The following is a 20,904-nucleotide window of genomic DNA, read 5'->3' as shown; positions in this document are numbered from 1 at the left end:
GCAGCCCAATATGCCATTAAGCCTTCTTGGCAACAAGGGTACACAACTGACTCACATCCAGTTTCTTGTCCCCTGTAGCCCCCAGGTCCTTTTCTGCAGAACTGCCACTTAGCCAGTCGGTCCCCAGCCTATACCAGTGCATGGAATTCTCCTATCAAGACTCTGCACTTGTCCTTGTTGAACTTAATCAGAATTATTTTAGCCTAATTCTCCAATTTGTCTAGTCACTCTGGATTCTATCCCTACTCTCCCGCCTATCTACCCCTCCCCCTTAGTGTCATCTTCAAACTTGCTGAAAGCGTAATCCATCCCATCACCCAGAGCATTAATGAAGATGTTGAACAAAACCAGCCCCAGAATTGTCCCTTAGTGCATACTGTTTGGTACTGGCTGAAAACTAGACATCAAGCTGTTACTTACTAACCATTGAGCCCAATGATCTATTCAGCTTTCTATGCAGCTGCTGGCTTGTTTTCTGCTTCCACAAGGAATTAGTCAAAATATGGTAACACCTAGATTTGTGCACCTTGCTTAAAAAGATCCAAAGATTATTTCTCCAGAGGTAGTGGTAAAAGTTAAAGTTTTATTTGTAAAGATAATGAGGCAAATTCTTGGCCCATCACTTACAAGCATGCAAGGTGTAGTGTAAATCACTGTCAATCTACTTACCATTTAACACCCTTTTTTCATTGTGTAAATGATTGCATAAGGTGCAGGGCAATAGGGAATCTACACTTTTATTTTAAATTCCTTACTTTGTTTTTCCCAGCTCCATAACAACGCTAATTGACTAGCAGTTATAGAATGCCACTCAGTCATGCTAGATACTTGTAGAACCTTTGCCAGCCAATTTCCCATTTTGAAATACTAATTTGACAGCTCCTCCCACCCCACCCCCCTTGACATTAAGCATGCCACGTAGCAGTCTGATTTAACAGCAATCTGTTTGGATAAGAGGTGAAAGAAATCTTACCACCAGTCTAGATAAAATTGCCGGTCACCAAATCGGAGCAGTTCCGCAAGGCAGTTGAGGCAGGAGTGAAAATACCAATAAAAAAAGATCAGCCAGATGAAATGATTGGGCACCTGTGTGGGAAACATAATAAAACAATATTTCCCTCCCACATGTTGTCATGTCTTCAGCACAGGTTGAATATAGTAAGGTATAAACTGGCCCTTACTACAGCCAACTGCTCTCATAAAAAGATTTACCTGCTCCTGGATTTAAAGTATCCAGTTACAAGTGATGCAAATGGAGAAAGGCTTTTAAATATGATTTTAAGATAAAGACACATGAACAGGATTCAAATATAAATAAAGTTCACAGTTTAATGCAAGACAGGATTTCTATAGGAAATTAAGACATTATATGGGCCTATAGTTTGTAATGTGGTAATTTTGGAATTGAACCTAGTGAATACTGAGAGAATAACTGGATGGAATCAGGCAGAGGATAGACAAATTTTTCCAGGCAGCTGTGCCAATGTTCCTCCGTCCTCTTGTCCAGATCTGAACTGAATTGTGCCCTGAGGAGATGGCACAATATATAGTTTACTTAGATTTTCAGAAAGCATTTGACAAGGTCCCTCATCAAAGGCTCTTAAGCAAAGTAAGCTGTCATGGGATCAGAGGGAAGAGCCTCTCATGGACTGGTAACTGGTTAAAAGATAGGAAACAAAGAATAGGAATAAAAGAACGGTTACTTACCTCATAACTGCGATTCTTTGAGGTGTGCTGCTCATGTCCATTCCAATATAGGTGTGTGCACGCAGTGTGCACGCCCCATCGGAAGCTTTTCCCTCAGCAGTACCCTTAGGGCCAGCAGGGAGCCCCCTGGAATGGCACCGGTATATCGGCCCATATATACCGCTGCTGGCTCCCTCACCCACTCTGTTCCTTCTTACCAGAATACTCCGGAGAGGGCAGCGGGTAGGGATTTGGAATGGACATGAGCAACACGTCTCGAAGAATCACAGTTACGAGGTAAGTAACCGTTTTTTCTTCTTCGAGTGATTGCTCATGTGCATTCCAATATAGGTGACTCCAAAGCAGAACCTATGGAGGAGGACCGGATGTTGAAGCCACAGAGGAGTGGAGGACCACGCTGCCCAGGGCAGCATCTTCCCTGGCTTGATGCATTAGTGCATAGTGATTGGCAAAGGTACAGACAGAGGATCATGTAGTGGCTCTGCAGATGTCCAAGATGGGAACCTGCACCATGAAAGCGGGGGAGGCTGCCATGGCTCTCGTGGAGTGTGTTCTAAGGGGTGCAGCCAGTACCCCCGCCAGGGCATAGCACTCCTTGATGCAAGCGGTTATCCAGGAGAAGATCCACTGGGAGGACACAGGATGGCCCTTCACCCATTCCACGATGGCCACAAAGAGTTGCGGTGACTTCCTGAATGGTTTTGTCCTGTCTAAGTAAAAGGCTAATGCTCTACGCACATCCAAAGTGTGTAAAGCCTGTTCTTTCCCAGACGCATGTGGCTTGGGGTAAAAGACTGGCAGGAAAATATCCTGGGAGGTGTGGAAAGAGGACACTGCCTTGGGCAGAAAAGCTGGGTCGGGGCGGAGCCTAACCTTGTCTTTGAAAAACACCGTGTGGGGGGGATCCGAGGTAAGCGCCCTGAGTTTGGATACTCTCCTGGCTGTTGTGAGTGCCACCAGAAGAGACACCTTATAAGACAGGTATAGAGGAGAACACGTCACTAATGGTTCGAACGGGGGTCCCAAGAGTTTGGAAAGGACCAGATTTAGGCCCCACTGGGGGGCAGGCTGGTGGATGTGCAGGTAGACACTAACCATCCCTTTCAGAAACCTGTTGACCACTGGGTTAGCAAACAGGGTTTTCCCCTTTTCCCCCAGGTGGAAGGCCAAAATGGCCGCCAAGTGAACCTTTACAGAGGAGGAAGAGAGGTCCTGGATCCTGAGATCCAACAGATAATCCAGGGTCAGAGGGGGTGCACCCAAGGTGGGCCCGTGTCCGACGTGTCTGTGACCAGGCGGATGAATAGCACTGGTCTGGAGAATGGGACTCCGGCACAGACCTCTGCCTGGTGGGTCCACCAGTCCAGCACAAGGAGGACAGGACCGGGAACCATCAGCACTCTGTCCCATGAGTGAGCGGACGGGTTGTGGACTCGCGACAACCACATCTCTAACGGGCGCATGCGCAGTTCGGTGTGCTGCACTACATAAGTGCAGGCAGCCATGAGGCCCAAGAGACACATGCAGGCCCGGGAGGTGGTGACTGGAATATTCTGGAGCACCCTGACTGCTGTCTGTATTGTGAGGAACCGAGAGCTGGGTAGAGAGGCCCTCGCTGACAGAAAGTCCAGGATGGCACCCACAAACTCTATTATCGGGGTAGGAGTTAGGGTTGATTTGTCCAGATTTAGCAGGAGGCCTAAGCTGTTGAAGAGTGTGCAGACTATGGTGATGTGGTCTTTCACCTGAGTCTCTGAGTTCTCCCTCAGGAGCCAGTCGTCTAGGTAGGGGAACACCTGGACGCCCCTTTTCCTAAGTGCCGCGGCCACCACCACCATGCATTTGGTGAAGACCCGAGGGGCTGTGGAAATACCAAAGGGGAGGGCCGTGAATTGGTAGTGGTCTGGGCCCAGAGTAAATCGGAGGAACCTGCGGTGGTGGTGGGGGGGGGGCGATTGAAATGTGGAAGTAAGCATCTTTCAAGTTGAGGGCAGAGTACCAGCCTCCAGGGGCTAACGAGGGAATTATAGACGCCAGAGTCACCATTTTGAATTTTGATTTGAATCATAGATCACAGAGTACTAGGACTGGAAGGGACCTCGAGAGGTCATCGAGTTCAGTCCCCTGCCCTCTCTCGGGGCCGATGCTCCCTCCCGCAGTATACCTGGCAGAGCAGCTAGCGCACTTCCAGAATCGCTGGAAGTGGCGCTAAGCTGCGGGACTTCTGTCCATCCCCGGGAAGCCGACACTACCTCCATTTTCACTTGAGATAGGTAGTGGGGCTTCTCGGGGGTGGGAGGAAAACGGGGGCGGGGTGGACAGGATGCCTCGCGATCGACCTGTCGAGGCCTCACGATCGACCAGTCGATCGCAATCGACCTGTTGGTGACCACAGCTCTAGAGGGAGTGTCGGCGTGCAGGATGTCGACGGTACGGTCCGAGTCATCGGAAACCTTCTCCGCTTGTACTCCCAAACTTTGGGCCATGCGGCAGAGTAGGTCCTGATGGGCCCTAGCGTCCATGGAGGGCATGGACAGAGCGGAGTCGACTAGCTCCTTGTCCAGGGAGGAAAACGATGACCCCTTCTGCTCTTCATCCACAGGGGCATCCGTGAGTCCTGGATTATCCAAAGTGGCCATAGACGAAGAGGGGGGAGGTTGGCTCACCAAAGCCACGCTCCCCCCGGTCCTGGGGACGACTGGCCTGGAGGTAACAAGTGGCCCGAGATAGGGGACCTGACCAGAGGTGTCGTCGACGGAGGAACTTGTCGGCCTGAAGAGACAGAAGCCGGTCTGGGAGGATCCATGCCCTGGCTTTGGTGGTATGTCCAGGGGGTCCAGAAGGGCCACTGTACCAGAGGCTGAGGGGGCCACATTTGCTGTACCATGGGCACGGGGACCAGTTGAGCACACTGTTGTTGGTACGGGTGCGGAGGACTACGATGCCGGGAGCGGCGCCACGAGCGAGACCTGGAGCCCCTTGAGGACCAGACGGATTCTGCCTTGGAGTCAGACGAGTACTCTGAGGTGGACCACAGCAGTGTGGATGCGGATGCTGACAAGGCTGCAATGCGCCAGGACATGGACTCTGGCTTGCTGTGGTGCCAAGGTGGTGGAGGAGGCATGGCTGCGCCAGAGTCCCACATGGAGGTAGGTGCCAGTGGGCCCTGAATCAGCAGCGGTGCCGGGCGATGATGCTGCACCCAGTCTGGTGCCACGTCCTGGGGGTACTGGTGCCTCGATGGCCAGTGCCGCATATGGTGCCATAGGGATTGAGCAATGTTGTCTGCCCTTGTGCACCAGGTCTTTGGGCACCCTGGAAGGGGAGCAGTGCCAAGGGTCCGTGTGCTGCCTGGAGGGTGCCGGAGTGGGAGGAGGAGAGGGGATGACTCAATGAGGACCCTCACTGCCTCTAAGGCCTCTGGTGTGGATGGGTCTGGAAAGACCTCTGAAGGGCTAACTTCGCTTTGCTGGGAGGAGTGCCCACCCGACCTAGAAGGCCCAGGCTCCAGTCTTGTCGGCGCCACGTGCCCCACTGTAGGGCACACAGAGGGCGTGTGCCTAGGTGGGGACTGACCCCCGTCAGGCTGCCTCTTCTTCTGCAGTGCCGGCGATTGGGAGCAGTGCCGGAGAGGTGCGGTGCGCAAAGCCATCGTGCACTGAGGCTGGTGCGCTGTGAGAGGCTGGTGCCAAGTCTGGTGCCGGTGCCAGCCAAAATGCCGCCTCCATTAGGAGGAACTTAAGGCGCGACTCACGTTCACGCTTAGTCCTGGGCTTCAATGCCTTGCAAATTTTACAGAGTTCTGTAAGGTGTGTTTCTCCCAGACACTTTAAGCACGAGGAGTGTGGATCTCCACACGGCATAGGCCTATTGCACTTTTTCAAGGGCTTAAAGTCTTGCGGGCTGGGCATGCAATCAAAGAGAAAACAGCGAAAAGTCTGTAACTTAATTTGCAGGTACTTAGCTGAAGATTAACTAAAAGAAAGAGAAGAACATGTCCCGGCAGTAAGGAGGAACTGAGTGGGTGAGGAGACCAACAGGAGTATATATGGGCCAATATACCAGCGCCAGTCCAGGGGGCTCCCCTGCTGGCCCTAAGGGTACTGCTGAGGGAAAAGCTTCTGACGGCGCATGCACGCTGCGCACACACCGATATTGGAATGGACATGAGCAATCACTTGAAGAAGAACTATCAGTTTTCAGAATGGGGAGGGGTAAATAGCGGTGTCCCTCAGAGATCTGCTCTGGGACCAGTCCTATTCAGCATATTCATAAATGATATCTGGACAAAGGGGTAAACAGTGGATGTGACAAAATTTGCAGATTAACACAAAAGTACTCAAGATAGTTAACTCTCAGGCAGACTGCGAATCAATACAAAAGAATCTCTCAGAACTGAGTGGGCAACAAATGGCAGATGAAATGTAATGTTGATAAATGCAAAGTAATGCACACTGAAAAACATAATCAAAACTACACACAGAAGATTATTCATATACATATAAATTTGCTGTTACCACCTCAAGAAAGAGTCATGGTGGATAGTTCTCTGAAAATATCCACTCAATATGCAGCAGCAGTCAAAAAACAAACAGAATGTTGGGAATCATTAAGAAAGGGATAGAGATTAAGTCAGAAAATATCATACTGCCTCTATATAAACTCATGGTACACTCACATCTTGAATACTGCGCTCAGATGTCATTCCCCCATCTCAAAAAAGATATACAGGCAGTCCCCGAGTTACGCGGATCCGACTTATGTCGGATCCGCAGTTACGAACGGGGCCCTTCCTCTCCCTGGTCTCCAGCAGACCAGGGAGAGGAAGCAAAGCGGCGGAACACGCGGGCAGCGGACAGGGCTGTCCGCTGCCCACGCGCTCCGCGGCTTGGCTCTGCTTTGCCCCCCCCCCCCCGTCCCCCAGGTCTGCAGACCAGGGGGGGCAAAGCAGAGCAAAGCAGAGCAAAGCAGAGCCAAGCCTCGGAGCGCGCGGTCAGCTGACAGCTCAAACGCGTCTGGGCTGTCCGCTGGCCGCGTGCTCCGCGGCTTGGCTCTGCTTTGCCCGCCCCCGTTCCCCTGGTCTGCAGACCAGGGGGACGGGGGGCAAAGCAGAGCAAAGCCACAGAGCCCGAGGGCAGCAGGACAGCCACGGCGTGTCTGGGCTGTCCCGCTGCCCCCGTGCTCCGCGGCTTTGCTCCGGACACCTGTGGTACAGCAGCTCTGGGCGCTACTGGACCAACCGGGCAGCACCCCAGCTGCTCTGCCCCAGGCGTCCTGATTCAGCCACTGCTGGTCAGTTTCAGCAGCGGCTGAATCAGGACACCTGGGGCAGAGCAGCTTGGGTGCTGCTGGGTTGGTCCAGTAGCGCCGAGGAGCGGCGGCGCTACTGGACCAACCCAGCAGCACCCCAGTTGCTCTGCCCCAGGCGTCCCCAAGTCAGCCGCTGCTCAAACTGACCAGTGGCTGACTACAGGAAGCCCCTGCCCCGGGCTTCCTGGAATCAGCTGCTGATCAGTTTCAGCAGCAGCTGACTTGGGGATGCCTGGGGTTCTTAAGTTGAATCTGTATGTAAGTCAGAACTGGCGTCCAGATTCAGCCGCTGTTGAAACTGATCAGTTTCAGCAGCGGCTGAATCTGGACGCCAGTTCCGACTTACATACAGATTCAACTTAAGAACAAACCTACAGTCCCTATCTAGTACGTAACCCGGGGACTGCCTGTACTGGAATTGGAAAAGCTTCATAAAAGGGCAACAAAAATGATTAGAGGTATGGAACGGCTTCTGGATGAGGAGAGATTAATGACACTGACTTTTCAGCTTAGAAAGGAGCCTAAAGGGGGATATGATTGAAGTCTATAAAATCATGACTGCCCCACACTGGAAAACAAGGTGTTAAAGCTGCCCTTGGAGAGGGCAGTGGCAGAAGCCAATCAGAGGGAGGCTGAAGGCAGCCAATCAGGGTCAGGCTGGGCCCTATAAGAAGGACTGCTGGGCAAAGAGAGCTTAGTCTCTCCTTGGGGCAAATGGACTGACTGCCTAAAAGGGGCTGGTGCCACAGACAGAGCAGTGGTGGGAGAGGTCAGGGAGTCAGCATGGCCCTAGTCTGACCAATGAGCAGGCTCAGGCCCTGACAAAAGGGCCTAGGGGGTACTAGAGCTAGATAAGGGAAAGCAGGCAAGAAAAAGGCAGCAAAGTCCACCCCCAGCCGATGATTAGAGTGGCCAATTCAGAGGCGCTGCAGCCTAGGGAAGGATGCGGGTCCTGGCATGGTAGAAGCCAAAGAGGAAGGTAATCGCAGGCGAGACACTGCCGTAGGAGGGCACTCCAGTGCTGGAATGAACTAAATCCCAGGACGTCCAGCAGGAAGCATCATGGCAGTGAGTGGGACCATATTACAGTGCTCCTGTTGGCACAGCTAATGTCCTCCTGGAAGGTGGTGTTTCTACACCAGCATAAAAATCCCTTTTGTCAGCGTACACGGCAGTCACACTGGGGGCTTGCTGGTATGCATTTTGCTGTAGACAGAAAGGGAAATTAGCCATACCAGAATACGTATACTATTCTACAGTATACCTCTCTACAGCTATACTTGCAGCTACACAAAGGGTTTGACCAGAAAAATATATTTCAGTTTAAAACAAAATTACATCCCATACAAAATAATGATCCTGGTACAAAATCAGAGTGGAGACCAGGCCTTACATTTCCATTGTCCTCTTCATATTGAGGGATCCCACAGTGCTTTAAAAGCTACAGAATGATACTGACAGCCAATTCCACTGGCGTGCTGGCTCTTAGGCAGAACGGCAGATGACGGAGATGCAGCGTTCTGCATAAGGGTGGTGGGATCTTTAGGCCAAGGACACAGGGACAAATCACTAGACTTTCCAAAAGTGACTTGAGATCTTTCAACTCCATTCAGGAGGGACAAAATCTTGGCTTCCGAGGTTTCACTGAAAGAACTGCACATGGGAAACTGCATAAAACTCAATGGCTGCGTCTACACTGGCATGATTTTGCGGAAATAATTTAACGGAAAAGTTTTTCCGTTAAAAGTATTTCCGCGAAAGAGCGTCTAGATTGGAACGGATGCTTTTATGCAAAAGCATCTGTGCCCAGTATAGACGTGCTTTTGCGCAAGAAAGCTCCGATGGCCATTTTAGCCATCAGGCTTTCTTGCGCAAAAAATTAAGGTGCCTGTCTACACTGGCCCTCCTGCGCAAGCGGGGTTATCCCTGAGCGTGAGTGTCCAAGTATTTGTGCAAAAAGCACTGAATTCTTACATTAGAACGTCAGTGCTCTTGCGCAAATTCAAGCGGCCAGTATAGACAGCTAGCAAGTTTTTGCGCAAAATCTTGCCAGTCTAGACGCACCCAATGTGTCCATGGTACAGTGAAAGAGTAAAGAGTGGCACTGGATATTTTGGGCTTCAAACCTCAAGATTTCAGGGACTCAAGCTACTTAGGTCACCAAGCCATCCTTGCTGACACACATATAAGCTGAAGTTGAATTTGTCTGGTTTTTGTCCTGTTTGTCTCCTAGGAATTCAGAAAGGAGCTTTGCAATTTTCTGCTTCCCATGGTTCCCTTTGGCTGTAAATGGTGAACTGGAGCCAATGGGAGCCGCAAGGCTCTGAGGCTATGTACCCTTTGGGTAAACAAACCAGCGGGCCCGCTAGCAGCTTTCCCCATGGCCCACTGTGAGGAACACTGAAGTAGAGGATACTACCTAATAGTTTTTCTGTTCTCAGTTTAGTTCAAGATGAGATATAATCCAATGGAACAGGATGGCAGTTTAAGATCATGAGAAAACAACAATGCTACTTGGAAAAGTGATCATGTCAAAGTGGATTTACTCAAACAGAGCTGTTTTGTGACCCTGATTTTGTGCTTACTTTCATGCATGTAACTGTCATGCATGCTACTTTCATTTCAGTGACTGTACTAAAACGAGTGGAGTTTGCTGATGCAAAGCCAAGGAAGGGGAGAGGTGAATTAACTACCTCGCATACATCATAACAGCTGACTTCAGGGACACAGCTCTGCAGAAGCAACCCAGCTAAAAGTGAACCAGAGTCTGATCCTTCTCCTGCAACATCAGTTCAACTGGACACACTAAGTATGCCAGTCTCCAAGACGTACAGGCTGCCATAAGCACTAAATCCATTGGAAGCTACTACAAAGATGTTGATACCAATACATTGGCATAGAAACCAACTGCACTCAGTGCTATGAAGGCAGAGCACACAGATCCTGGAGAAAGGACCTTTTCATCACAGTCAAACAACCTCTCCTGGTATGAATGGATCCAAAGGGAATGGAGACTAGGCCTCCTTGCCCAGAAGCATGGGGACTGCTGGCAGCCCTCAGAAGAGAACAGAAGACAGCTCTGAATGGGCACAGAGTAAAACAGGGGAAAGCAGAAGAAGGTTTAGGGCTCCCCCCAGAGTGTGGAGGTCTTTCCCACACCTTAGTGAGGAAGGTAACTGATGGAGGAAAAGCTATAACTGACAGCCGGCATCCCGCAGCTAACCATGCAACTGATAGAAGTGTTGTCTGTTGCACAGTTAATATTTTTACATATATTTTTACATCCCTAAACTTAACACTAGGGTTTTCGCTCCAGGTCACTATAGGATATTTTATCCCCTCCTCCCAGATGAGAACCTACCAGCACCAATTCATGCAGGTCACCTCCAGGGCAGATGACTGTAATTCATGGTACAGTATCTGAAACAGAATCTGCCCTCCTTCTGCATGGCTTAGGCTGCTGTGAGCATATCAGGCTAGTGCACAAGTCTCTCCAATGGCACCCAGTTAGCTTCCGCTGCCGATGTAAGGCCCTGCTCTTTATTTTCAAAGCAATTAATGGAACAAGCCCTCGCTATTTCAAAGATTGCATTTTGATCTTTGCATGATGACAGCTGTGGTCCTCTGGGACATTGCAGATCACGGAGTCCTGAATGAAGCACAAGAGAAGAAAGGACAAAGCTTTCTCAACGGAGGGGATCTGTCTATGGAAGAAGTGCCTAGAGGAGACTGGACCAATCCAGAATCTGATGGTCTTCAAGAAATGCTGCAAAACTGGAAAATTCATTCCCCATAATACTGACACAATAGTGACACCTTGCATCCAATAACCTCCAACACTAACACCTTCTTCTACCCAATAACCTCTGCCCAGACCAATACAAAACCTACCATGCCCCAAATAAAGTTGTGACCCTGAAGAGTAAGAAATGTCAGTGATTCCAGGAAGTCCACTAGGCACTTTGCTATTATTATTGATTTTACATGGAAGGCACCCAGAGGCCCTAGGGATGGGCAGGCAGTGTAAAACCCTAAAGGGAACACATTGACTGGACCCCTTGCATTCCCAAATCTCCTTTGTTTCCTATGCCAAAGGGAAATGTCTAATAGACGCTCCTTGGGTTAACCCCTGAGTGAAAAAGCATGCGGAGTGACCTCACCGCTAGTTTTAAGATGTATTCAGTGAGCAGGGTAGACTCTATTTCCTGCAGAAATAAAACAAAATAGATGAATGTTATCTCTGGCACTGGTCTGAATGAGTCAGAATTTGGTGCAAGAAAATAACCATGTGATTTGCTTACATTTATGGGCTTCATTGATTTATGTATATTGGGTACAATCCACTGGAAGAAAACATAAACATATTTAGAGTGGAGGGGTAAACAGTTCTTTCTAGAAGGCATTGTAAAAGTGACTCATTCTTTTGTCTTTGCTATAATGACAAAGCACAACTGCTGCCTGCGTAGCATAAAACCCTTCCTGAGGCTGTCATACCAACTGAACGGCTGGGAGGACATTTGACACTTTGTTAAACAGCTGCATCCCGACCTGCCAGATGACTCTTGATGTCCTCATGGGTAGCACTTCCTTTCAAATGTAAAGACCTTGAAGTTCTATAATGCCTTCAGCATCTGTTTGGATATGGAGCGGGAGTCTGTATACCCCTTCATTAGTGTGTGCAGGTCTCATTGAGGGTTTGAGGTACAAAGTGATTATGCTTTCTCTAGCTACAAGGAAAAGGTGTGAAGTCACACTCATTATCATGGTGCAAAAAGGGGCATCTTAGATGAACAGGCAGTAATAAGATCTTTAAGTGCATTAGTCAAGTTAATAGTTTACTAGATGGATTATTACATTGGACTAATGCACTTCAAATTATGCTTGATTACTGAAAAAAATTCTCATCTAAGTGAACCCCCCTAGGCTGACTCAATTGCCACTGATGCTGATTTTGGAGCAAATTCTGGAAGGGAAATTATTGGACAACACGGCAGATAGTAATGGCCTAGGTCAGACAGTGAATAGGATGAACTGGTTTAACTGGGTGCTAGGGTAGCAACTGAGAACATATCTGTGCATTTGTCTGAGGATGTAGTATCCCCACTAATCTTGACTGATGTGCAGGTCCTGATGGAAATTCCTTTGCCATTTAAACCCATCCCCACAGTTTAGATCTTTGCTATTAAATGTTTTCCAGCTTACCGTGAGAGGAGCAGCTGGGAAGGGGAGAAGCCTGAGGAAGCTGCAGTACAATTTTAACAATCATCTTGGTGAGGAGAGACACGCTGGGTACTTTCCCTACACTCTCTCAGTTACAAGCATCTGTGGATTCCCAGAACTTACACTGAGGCATGGACAGTTGTAGAGGAGCAAGACAGCAGATGGTAACTCAGAGTGGAGACCTTTCCCTGCACCCATCCCAGTTCCAGACATTTCAGTTCTTCACTGTGTTATATCTGCACTGTGGGCTCATGTTAGTTCACTGAGGCAGTAACTTTGGCTGAGCTTTAGAACTTGTCCTGGCATAGCTATGTCAGACAGGGATAATGGCAAAACCACAGTGGAGACACAGTCATGCTAATAGAAGTGTTTGTGTTGGCACAGCTAACACTGATCAGGGACATGGTGTGTCTATAGCAGCAGAAATAGTCTGTCAGTGTGCACTGCAACCAGGCTAGGACACGCACTTTTGTGTAGATATAGTCTCAGTGCAAGCAGCTAGATACAACAATTTAAATGACTGATCTATTTCCAAATTGTGTGTTAAGGTAGATGGGGGGAGGGCTTATTCTGACAAAGAAAATGAAGTGGTAAAGGTCAAAACCTAAATAGCTTTTAGCATTAAATGGCAATATGTGGTTCACAGAGGCCTCACTGTGCACAGTAGCTGAATCCCTGGGGTTTAACCTTGGACAAAAACATACCTGCTGTATTAGCCCCAGCATGAGATGAAAGAGAAAAATCTGCAAAGAAAACAGCAAGAGAAGATTTTGGAGAATGAATTCCCTTCGGCTGAGTCGACTACATTCTGGGACACCACTGCAAAATCTCCAGTCTCTCTTGTATTTCAATGCCATAACCACCCCTTCATCTTCAAGTTCAATTGCCACGCACACATCTTGTGCTGCATCTTCGGGTGAAGATCTAGGGAATGGCATGCTTCCCAGCATATTATTCAAATACACAATGTCATACAGCTACATCTTCAAAATACAAGGACTTTCCCCATCCCCTGAATCTTATGGCATCTGCAGTGCAATTTTAATTGTGTGTATTTCCTACATTAACTAACCAAAGATCAGCTGATCTGGCGGATGGTAGCAATGCACTGAGCTGCTATATGGGGGGTCCATCTATGGACGCTTAGTTTGATCCTTTGCCTTTTATGTTGGTTGGAGACAGGAGAGTTCCAAAGGCCTAACATCAATTTCAGTGATCCCACTGGCCCACACTTTACAGGCTGCGAAAGGACCCTTTAGCATATGACTTGTTATGACTCAGGGCTTTAAGGCTATGTCTACACTGCACGCTTATTTCAGAATAAGCTGGAAGAAATACTCCAAAATAGCTTATTTCAAAATAGCACGTCTACACTACAAGGAAGCCTTGAAATTAGTCCGAGGCAGGCCCCCCTAATGTGGATGCACTACCTCAATTTAGAGCCCCAGAAAGCACCGGGGAATGATTACTTTGAATGGCCCTGGGGAGGAGCTATTCCAAAATAGCAGCAGTGAAGCATCCACACTACTGCTATTCCAAAATAGCTAATTTGGAAGAGGTGTTATTCCTCATGGAATGAGGTTTACAGCATCTGGAATAAGCCGCGGACAGACACTCACACTCACTATTTTGGAATCACGTCCGAAATAACGTTGCTGTGTAGACGCACCCTAAGTGGCAGCCTGGGGCATCAAGAGAGCTCCCCTATAAAGGCAACGTATTTTTGCCGTTTCCCATTTGAGTCAATCCCCGTTTCCCATTTGAGTGTTCTAAAAATGGGGCAGGGTTTAGAAATGGATTTGGGAAAAAATGAAAATTTTTGCAGAAATGTCAATAAAAAAAATCTGAAATTTATGTTAATTTGATGACATTTCACAACACTATGCAACTCCATTTTCCTCAATGAAACTTAAAGAGGCTGCAGATAGTACTGCTGGCTGTGGCATTTTAGGATGCATTTGGAATGGCATTTGGAATGGAATTGGTAGACCGAGAGCTGGAAGGATTTTGAGTACATTCTTTTAGACCTCCAGAGACTGAGGGACATAAGAATATCTTCAACAGCAGAAACAGCTCACCTCTGTATGTACAATATGGGAAAATCCTGTCTGGCTCAGAACTGTCACATTCAGCCTCCAAGTGAACATACGCAATGTGAAACTTCAAGGTCTGATATATTCACTGTGACAGCGGGTGCAGAGAAGCGGACAATTTCAAATGCAATGTCTTGTTCTTACCATTTCAATGAATCTTCTAATGATATAGCCTTGCCGGCAATGCTTTTGTCTTGGGAAATTTAGCTGGTAGCAAAGCGTGGGGGCTAGCAGGAAGTAATACAGATCTTGGGAAGGAGAAAAATACCAGGTTTTTTAAAAAGTCACTTTTCATGGCAAATCGACATTACAACTAGAATAGCTACACAAATTGGACCACACTTATAACAATAAATGAAGTACTCTGATTTCAACCAATCCCCGTGTTGTCTTAAAGTCTAATGCTGTTAGAGGAAACCGGGAAAAGATGGAGGTTGTCATGTTGTTGGGGATAGGCACCCTGATATTCCAATTATAAGCAGAGCCATGGAGTATGTTGGTGCCATTCACCCCTCACTCTGTGCACCCTGTGGAATGCACAACTGAACATGTGTAATTCCAATGATAATTAACCAACCACTAGATGTTTACCCATGCACAACCCTTAATGCAAATCAGTATCACTTAAGAAGTGGGTGCGTGACTTAGCTAACACTGGATATTGACATACCCATGGTTGGCCCAAGTCATCTGACAGGGGTCTTGGAGCTTGGGTAAGGGACTGTTTAATTGCTGCGTAGACATGCAGCCCCAGCACGGAGTGGGTCTCAGAGCTTGGGCTGCAACCCAAGCCCTAACCTCTACATTGCCATTAAACAATCTATTAGCCCAAGCCCTGCAAGCCTGAGTCAGCTGGCACCGGCCAGCCACAGGTGGCTAAGTGCAGTGTACACATACCCACTGACAGCTAAACTGTGGCATGAAGCAGCAGCCTGAGATGTAGCTGGTGCTGAGTCACTCCTCCTCACCACATACATTGCAGTGTCTTCTGGAGTTTTCAGAGAGTCCAGGCTCACAGCTCGTAAAGAGGGCAATATCCGTGTCTCATGCCCTGCCCTAGAAATAGGCTTGGCAGTCAGGAACAGTCCTTATGCTCAGGGAAGACTGTAACTATGGCAAACCTCTGCATGGGGGCTACATAAAGGAAGGAGTTCCTTGCATTCTCTCCACCCTTATACATGCACAAGGGACAATAAAATCAGGCCCTAAGCAGGACTGAAAGGTTCCTTTAAAAAAATCTCATTTGATGTCGTTTGCGTCTAGCATTTACGAATTCATTCATTTTGGGTGAAATCCTGGCTCTGTGAAACCAGTGGAAGTTTACTACATGCTCCAGTGGAGTCAGGATTTTATCCTATATCTTTACATCTTCTAAATGACTGTATCACACATGATAGTGGGGATAAGTCGGCGGAGTGAGATTACCACACAACGTGCTCCTTAATGGCAATATTTTGCTACATTTGCCAGTCGTTTTGAGTGTGATTGTATTAAGCTGTCCCTGCTCATCACAAAACACTTTGGGAGGAGTGAGGCTGCAGTTCCTATAACATTTCAAATTAGGAAGCCTGGATGGAGCTCATTCAGAATTCAGCAGCCACAAAATCCAAATCATGCAGATACGGCAGAACTGGTAACACAGCAAAGAGAGCTCTTGAACAACAATTTAAAGACGAGTTTGAAGTACAGGCAGTCCCCGGGTTACATGGATCCGACTTACATCGGATCCCTACTTACAAACGGGGTGAGGCAACCCCGCACTAGCTGCTTCCCTCCAGCAGACCAGGGAGATGCGAAGCTAGTGCCTCTCCCAGCAGACCAGGGAGACGCGGAGCGGCTTTTCTCAGCAGACACCTCAGCTTGAGAATAAAGGACAGAGGGTATGTCTACACTACCCCGCTAGTTCGAACTAGCGGGGTAATGTATGCATACCGAACTTGCTAATGAAGCCCGGGATTTGAATTTCCCGTGCTTCATTAGCATAAAGCCGGTGCAGCCATTTTTAAAAGCCGGCTTGTTCGAACCCCGTGCCGCGCGGCTACACGCGGCACGGGCTAGATAGTTCGAACTAGCTAGCCATTCCGAACTAGGCGTACAGATAGTTCGGAATGGCTAGCTAGTTCGAACTATCTAGCCCGTGCCGCGTGTAGCCGCGCGGCACGGGGTTTGAACAAGCCGGCTTTTAAAAATGGCGGCGCCGGCTTTATGCTAATGAAGCACGGGAAATTCAAATCCCGGGCTTCATTAGCAAGTTCGGTATGCATACATTACCCCGTTAGTTCGAACTCACGGGGTAGTGTAGACATACCCTGAGGGAAGTGAGGTGTGGGAGAATAAAACTGAGCTCTGGAGAAATGTTTGGCTAGAGTTTCCCCTACAATATGTACCAGTTCCGACTTACATACAAATTCAATTTATGAACAAACCTACAGTCCCTATCTTGTACGTAATCCGGGGACTGCCTGTACTACTTGTGCCCCTGAATGCAAGGAACAATGTTTGTGGCTTTACAAATATATTTTCCATTTAAAACATCTTCCCCCCACAATACACTTGCCAATGTTCTTCGAAAGACAAACAACATACTGTACAAGGGGAACAGTGAAATTGACTATTCTTAATGTGTCACCAAATATACAAAATAAACTAACCCCCCTAACAATAGATACTGATTTCTCTGCCCTCCTCCACTTACAGTAGCCTTAAGTGACTTGTAACAGTGGCAGGTGAAGGATTTTCAGTTAGAAGTGCAATTTTGAAGAGACAATGTCCTTTTAAGAACTATTGTAAAGGTAATTTTTGTTCATCTGATTATCAGGTTTCCACCAACTACACTGTTTCAGCTGCTCCGCATATAGTGAAGACGCAGCATATATTATAGAAATCCTGTTCTGCTGACAGGGAAGAGGTAACTGCAGCAGTATAAGGAAATGTTACCTTTTACTTTCAGGTTCATTGGGTACATGATCTGCTTTGACTGTCCTCTTTCGTTCCTTCTGGACTGATGGGTTGAGGAATCTGCTGCTAACAAAAGGAGTAACATCTATCATATGGTTTCAAGTGAATCAAAGGTCATGGATGACTTTATATAATAAGCCGGGACTGATGCTAGAGAGCTTCACTTCTACAAAGTTCAGGAAGAACTTTCTGTCCAGCTTTGACTTCCTGCTAATCACTGGGTGCTTAGTTCCCAACACTTTGGGTCCAGGGGCAATTTTTCCTCTCTCTCATTAGGCATTTTGGTAGCCCACATTGCCATAATGAGTATCTCACAATGATTGTGTTTCTCAACACACCTCTACAAAGCAGGGCAGTGCTTAACCCCATTGTACAGATAAGGCACTAAGGCACAGAGGATTTCACCAGTGTCACTCAGGAAGCCTATGGCAAAGCAGAGAATTGAACTTGGTCTGCTGAGTGTCAGACTAATACCCTAACCATTGATTATCTCTTCTTCTTTTTCACAACAGAAACATCTTCATGAAAAAGAAATCTCATGAATGCATGCCTGCAGTAGTTACGGTCCCCATCCTTTTGAGATCATACGAACCACTCCCCTTCCCCTTTGTGATTGTGTGCATCACCTGCCATTGTTTGGGGCAAATCAATGCACAGGGTTTTGATGCAGGATGACAGGAGGCTAATATTCTGGAAAAAGACAAGTATAGGAAAGGCAAGCAAGAGGCTAGAGTAAGAAAGACCTCGAAGTGGAGAGGGCTTAGGGTGGGATTTTCAAATGAGCACAGCCTTGCCCTATATCTGAACCCACTGAAGTCAATGGCAGAGAAGAATTTAAATCATTTTTGTCAAGCGGCTCCCAATCATAGCTATGTCTTCATGCCAAAAAGCTGTGTTTTTACACCAAGACAGCTAGCTCAACATGAAGACCCCAACCCTGCTAGTGACTCATGGGGGAGTCAATATGGTTCCATGAGACAAAATTTCTGCTTTTTCTATTAAGTTCTTCAAAACTTAGAAAATTACACCCAAAAAACTATGCTAAATGGTCATTAAGGTTGCAAAACCAAGTCATCAAAAGTTAGGAAATGTCAGGATTCAGGTTGCCTGTGCAGCGCTAGGTCAGCATCCTTGTGTGTGTGGATTAACATAGAACATTAGTAACATGATCACATTCTATCTTTTCCACAAGACCCCTGCCTCATTCAGTGCACAGGACAGAGATCAACAGTTATGACTCCTGGTTCACCAGAATCCTATTTGCTCCCAACCCAGAGCATGAAGAGTCAGAATGCCTTTTGGAGGCAGAGGAGAACTAGGCGTAGAGATGTTGCAGGGAAGAACTCTAGGAACAAGCAAGGGTCCAGAGAAAGAATAGGCTGAGAAGTAAATATGGTCATTACTTCAGTTAACAATAAAAGCAAACCCAAGGGAGAGGGCCGAATTCAGACATTAAGGTACTGTGTGCCTGGTGTTCTGAGACCAGGGTGAGCCTGTTCATGAGCACTGAGGCCACTCATCCATGCTGAATTCAGTGGTGCCAGATTTAGCCCTAATAGAGCACTTTATAGCTCCTGTCAACTGATAATGAACGAATTTTTACAGTATCCCCGTGAGATAACAGATGGCTATATTCCACAGTGTAAGCACATTTACAAATGCTCTAGACAGAGAGATTTTCCATCAACAGAGTGGCAAGCTGAGACCAGGCGACTGATTTGCTCAAAGCCACACAGAAAATCCAAGACAGAACTGGAGTTAGAAACCCAGACCCTGGTGTTCCTGGGCTCAGTCCACTGAGCCACACATAAATAGCACATTCTTTTCCATGCCTACTGATAGCGATAGGAGAGTTCAGAATTTGCTGACCTTGCATTCTAGAAGTTCCTCTGACTGGTCTGGGGGTTCCCTCCCTGTACCAGCGATTCACCTGATAGTAGGAGAACAGTTTCAGGGCAATGATGATATACACAAACATGGTCAGCAACCCTCCAGCTAAGAAACAAGAGAGAAAATAACCTGTTGTGGTAGTTCCAGGTTCAGTTTATTTTTTCTTCCCAAACACACAAGCTTGGTATCATGATGCTATCTTTGCTAATTAACAAAGGAAATCAGTCTGTCTGTGCAGCCTGCCTACCACATCTATAAAACAGATGCGCAAACTAATCCCTTGTCATTACAATGAGGTGCCCAGTGACATTTGGCTGCTCAAATGGTCTTTAACATGATATACACCTTGGGACCAATTTCCTGCAGGCACCAACTTCGGAAGAGGGCCCTTGCAGCAGAGATACTGCCCAGAGAGGCTGTCACAGAGCCGACAAGAACCAATGCAGTCCCAGAGGTGGACAGCCCTTGGCCAGGGTAAGGGCACAGCAAGTCACCCAAGAGATGTACTGACTCTGCATGTCTCTACTGAAGCCTCGGTCAGAGAGTCTACGTTAGACTCCTATAGAGTAAAACTGCTGGATGCAGCAGTGGACACCTGGCTAGCTCTCCCCCACAGTGAATCTCCCCCTACAGCAAAACGGGCCTTGCTCCTACAGAGGAGCACTGTGTGAACTTCACTGCCCCAGGAGGGTGATTCAGGCAAAACTGAGAATCAGGAGGTTGGTAATAGAAGTGAGCACTGAAGAGAAAGCATCTGTCAGCATGTTCCACACCTGGATACAAGAGATACCATAGGCTCTCTCTAGATTTAGTATAGGAAATAACCGTGGAGCCTGTGACTTTGTAATGGCAAACGATGTAAGTAGTTAAAATCATAAAGCATAGCAGAGACAGTCTCTTTAAATATGGCTTCCTTCTGTCCTGGTAATGCAGCCATATAGTATAGTTAATTAGATGACGGTGTTTCACTGTTCAACTGCACACCACAAAACTAAGTGATACTCCAAATGAAGGAAGTACCATTTTGAAAGAGCTTTAGGTACTGTCATTCATCATTTTCATGCGACTGAATTAACACTGTCCCCCACCTCACGCATTTACCCTCAAAAATGTGAATACAAATATTTTTTATTGGGTGCATTATTAAACAGAGCATGCAAGACTTGAAAGTGTCTTAGAATACTAATAATGTTGGGAGTGACAAGTAGCCATACACTTTTGCTGTGACACCTGGAGTTTCCAATGATTTACTATTTGTTTCAGTAGATGGAGCTATTGCTATTGCAGTACTAAACGTGCCCAATATGTTCAAAGAAAAAAGCCCTTTTTCTGCTTAGTTATTTATCGAAAGCTCCTCCCACTAAACCCAGGTAAGTGATGAACAATATGATGGTTTAGTAAATTGATTAACCTACTATGTACATTCAGTGCGAGTTTCAGAACACTAGGTTCACCAGTGGGCACACATGTAGCATATGTAATTATCACGTATATACGCATGCAAACTTGGTGACTGCAAACTCAAATGACTAGCTGTACATTTAACTGGTCATTTGTACCACAGATTAGGTTCACATTTTTGTATTTGCATTTGGAGACCGCTGGAGCCCAGACATTGGCCTTTATGTAATTCTTTCCTATGTGCACGTAATCAGCATCTTTTCACTTGATAATCAGCCATCTTCTTCAACCAGATTCCTTCACTGAAGTCACAATCCAGTGTTTT

The 20,904-nt window shown here is 47.2% G+C and overlaps 1 protein-coding gene across 10 annotated transcripts in view; it reads right to left on the bottom strand.

The window, feature by feature from the left end:
- Positions 1 to 20,904, bottom strand: part of LOC102448420 (diacylglycerol O-acyltransferase 1) — a 61,372-nt gene that overhangs the window by 18,979 nt on the left and 21,489 nt on the right. For 6 of the 10 annotated variants that reach the window (XM_089781407.1, XM_075940475.2, XM_075940469.2 and 3 more), the window contains exons 8-14: positions 19,158 to 19,283; positions 17,268 to 17,354; positions 14,475 to 14,578; positions 12,942 to 12,980; positions 11,319 to 11,360; positions 11,178 to 11,222; positions 974 to 1,086 (exon numbers count right to left, since the gene is read on the bottom strand). In XM_089781407.1, coding sequence (XP_089637533.1) covers positions 974 to 1,086; positions 11,178 to 11,222; positions 11,319 to 11,360; positions 12,942 to 12,980; positions 14,475 to 14,578; positions 17,268 to 17,354; positions 19,158 to 19,283 — 556 coding nt within the window. The remainder of the gene's footprint in view (positions 1 to 973; positions 1,087 to 11,177; positions 11,223 to 11,318; positions 11,361 to 12,941; positions 12,981 to 14,474; positions 14,579 to 17,267; positions 17,355 to 19,157; positions 19,284 to 20,904) is intronic. The other 4 variants (XM_075940470.2, XM_075940473.2, XM_075940474.2 and 1 more) reach the window with 4 other exon arrangements.

This window comes from Pelodiscus sinensis, chromosome 12, assembly GCF_052426305.1.
Source record: "Pelodiscus sinensis isolate ZL-2025 chromosome 12, ASM5242630v1, whole genome shotgun sequence".
Classification (NCBI taxonomy): Eukaryota; Metazoa; Chordata; order Testudines; family Trionychidae; genus Pelodiscus; species Pelodiscus sinensis.
The sequence above is the reverse complement of the archived record's forward strand: the minus strand, read 5'-3'. Positions and strand labels throughout refer to the sequence as shown.